This window comes from Phoenix dactylifera, chromosome 12 (genome assembly GCF_051530095.1).
Source record: "Phoenix dactylifera cultivar Ajwa chromosome 12, Ajwa_hap1_PhDact_Kaust_v1.1, whole genome shotgun sequence".
NCBI classification, from domain to species: domain Eukaryota; kingdom Viridiplantae; phylum Streptophyta; class Magnoliopsida; order Arecales; family Arecaceae; genus Phoenix; species Phoenix dactylifera.
The window spans coordinates 12268202-12271434 of record NC_143201.1 but is presented as its reverse complement, the minus strand read 5'-3'; the positions used below and the strand labels follow the sequence as shown (position 1 = coordinate 12271434).

The window sequence follows — 3233 nt, the reverse complement described above, 5'->3', positions numbered from 1 at the left end:
AGCTTAAACCCTGTTAGTAGCAAGCAAGAAAAGGTTATGAGTCCTTTTCATTTGGTCCTTTTCAGATTGGTGCTCTCCAATTGATGGAATGTGCCGCAGCCTCCACCAGAAGGCCTGATATGGTTTTCTTGTCTTTGCTGACTAGTTTGGTCAACACAAATCCGGGCAGCTGAAAAATGATTACTGTAAAGCTCCAAAAACTTTTCTCTTGTTTTGAGCAGTTCAAATTAAGAGAATCTATCGATTTTCTCTTTCTTTTTTTATTTTTTGGTTCGTAAAAAGATCTGCTAAGTTTGACGCTTTACAAGATGGAACAATTGTGGCTGCTGCCAAGTATCTATCTAGCAGAATTTTCAGGCCAATTCTTTGTCTTGCATTGTAGGAATAAAAATGACGACTTCTAATATCATTTAATAGGTTTTGATTCTATAACATGTGCCATCTGTTTGGATCATTAGTTCATCACCCGCTTAGAACTCTAGAGAAGGAAAGCTAACAAAAGAACCACTTCGCATGAGCGAAAACTGATAAGCCAGTCGAAATCATCTCGGATACTTTACTCTTATTCAGCTCCACTTGAGACACTAGGGAGCCAGGTGGAGGAAGAAAGATTCCATGATAATAGTAAATAAAACATGGAGAAGAACAAACATTAACAGCAATAAGCCGCCAACTGGGCTCAACAAGTCTTATTAAATTTCATACTTCATATAACAATTAAAGCTTAACACTCTCTCTGTCACTTAATTACCAAAACATACATCACATGATTGCTTAAATTCCATCTTCTGCACCACTTAGAAGTGCAGCACACCCTAGCAGAGCATCACAGTAGGAGCCATTAATTCATTGGGAAACAGGAAGAGCTTAGAAAGCTCAGCGGGAAGCAATGGGCATACTGTGCAGCACCACAGTCTCCACCGTCAGTCCTGGGCCGAACCCAAACAGCACTCCCCACTCCAAGCCTTCTCCGGTCGTCGGCAACACTTCCTCCGCCGACTTCTTCCTCATCTCGTCGAGTATGAACAGCACACAAGCACTTGACATGTTCCCATACTCCTTGAGCACCTCCCTTGTGGCCCTCATCTTTTCCTTCTTCAGTCCCACCTTCTCCTCCACCTGGTCCAGTATTGCCGGCCCCCCCGGGTGCGCCACCCAGAACACCGAGTTCCAGTCGTTGATCCCAATCGGCCCCAGAGCCTCAACCAAACTCTTCTCGATGTTCTTCGATATCAACCCGGGCACATCCTTAAGTAGGTGGAAGGTAAGCCCCACTTCTCGCAAGTGGCCGTCGATGGCGCCTTCGGAATCAGGGAGGATTGTCTGGCTAGCTGAGATGAGCTGGAAAAGCGGTCGTTCGATGGCTACGTCGGGGTCGGCACCGACGATCAGCGCTGCAGCACCGTCGCCGAAGAGCGCCTGACCGACGAGGCTGTCAAGGTGGGACTCGGAGGGGCCCCGGAAGGTGACTGCAGTGATCTCGGAGCAGACGACAAGTACCCGGGCGCCGCGGTTGTTTTCGGCAAGGTCCTTGGCGAGGCGGAGCACGGTGCCACCGGCGAAGCAGCCCTGCTGGTACATCATGAGGCGGTTGACGGAGGGGCGAAGGCCGAGCAGCTTGGTGAGCTGGTAGTCGGCCCCGGGCATGTCGACGCCGCTGGTGGTGCAGAAGATGAGGTGGGTGATCCGGGACTTGGGCTGGCCCCATTCCTTGATGGCCTTGGCGGCCGCCTCCTTGCCGAGCTTGGGGACCTCGACGACCACCAGGTCCTGCCGGGCATCGAGTGATGGAGCCATGTATGCACACATGTTGGGGTTCTCTTCGAGGATCTCCTCTGTTACGTGCATGTAGCGCTTGCGGATCATTGACTTGTCACCTGCATCGATGAATTGTTGCAATTTCAGTAAAGATCTATCCACAGCACTTCATAGATTTTAATATTCCTACTTATGAGACAGAGAACGAGTTCTCTTTTTCTTTCTTTAATTTATTTTCAGACTCTTCGGATTTTAAAAAAAATAAGTTATATGGAAGAAAATTACCTTTTCTCCCTTACCTGTGTAGGAATAATAGCATCTGTAGCAGTATAACTTTGCAAAAAAATCGTATTTATCCATATATATATGAGCAAACCAGTTAAATAACTAATCGTTTTAACGACTGCCAAATATGTATCAACCATTTATGATCTAATTATCTAAAGTTTTAATCTTTTGGGGAAGCTAATAGATCTAATTAACCAAATATCCCTGTGAAACGACTCATTCTCCATTCAAACACGCTTCTTGGATGGCCTAAAGTCAAGTCCACCTAGTACAGATTCACTCTTTCTTATCTTAATCTTAGTTAATATCACAAAAGGCACACTTCTTTGAAAGATTGGGACCGTCCCGTACACTCCCTCCTCCTAATCATCGGTCTATGCACTCTTTTTATTACTTCTCCACGCCATGCTGTCTCGCTCTTCTTGCAACTAAAACTGAAAACGAAAGCATGCAAGCTTATTGGACATAAACAGATATTGCCATAGACTTACACATTCTCTTAAATTTCTCCTTGAGATCGGTGTGATGCTCGCTCTTGGTAATCCGAAAATAGTAATCAGGGTAGTCGGCCTGGTACACGACATTAGCAGGGGTAGCGGTGCCAATTGCAAGCACCGCCGCAGGTCCGTCGGCTCTCTGAGCCTTACGAATCTCCTCCACAGTCTTCGACATGGCTTCTTGAACCGAAAGTTAGCTAAAGAGGAGAGCAATGGAAGAGAAAGAGCTTGGAATGGTGGGAGACAGAGAGCTGTGGGTGAAAGCATGGGAGAAGGTAGCGAGGATTTATAGGAGTGGATGGGCTGGAACATGGTGTTCTGGCGAGGCCGGTCGGGGCGAGGTTCGGTGGATGGCCCAACACGTGACTTTCTCGTTGAAGATTGGTAGTTGGAGTGTGAGAGTTCCCAACCCATGATCACCAACCCCAGCGAAGGTAAAAACGTAGAAGACGAGGTTAGTGACTGCCTTCTGTGCGTTCATGTTAAAAGGCATTGAAGAGTGCTAGGGTATGTTATATCCCGGAGTAAGATTATAAAGATCGAAGATGGTGCATTAGGAGATTCTTTATTTCGGTATTTAATGAAACAAACATTTTGAATTTTTTATTGAAAATTTGTAAAATAATATCATCATGCATAAATAGTAAGCTAGTTTATAACCCACACAAGTTACAGAAAAAAATTGATAAA

General features: G+C 45.8%; 1 protein-coding gene across 1 annotated transcript; it reads right to left on the bottom strand.

The window, feature by feature from the left end:
* Window positions 1-652: 652 nt before the first annotated feature.
* On the bottom strand, window positions 653-2817 carry LOC103698502 (chalcone synthase 3-like). Its single transcript, XM_008780531.5, has 2 exons — window positions 2538-2817; window positions 653-1877 (listed from the first exon to the last, which is right to left on the bottom strand). Exons 1-2 carry the CDS (start codon window positions 2716-2718, stop codon window positions 877-879), a joined length of 1182 nt encoding a protein of 393 aa, XP_008778753.4. The 5' UTR covers window positions 2719-2817; the 3' UTR covers window positions 653-876.
* Window positions 2818-3233: the final 416 nt, after the last annotated feature.

Coding starts and splice junctions, on each gene's coding strand:
- LOC103698502 (XM_008780531.5), bottom strand. CDS start 2,718: ATGTCGAAGACTGTGGAGGAGATTCGTAAGGCTCAGAGAGCCGACGGA. Junction 1,878..2,537: donor GGAGAAATTTAAGAGAATGT/GTAAGTCTATGG, acceptor TCATCGATGCAG/GTGACAAGTCAATGATCCGC.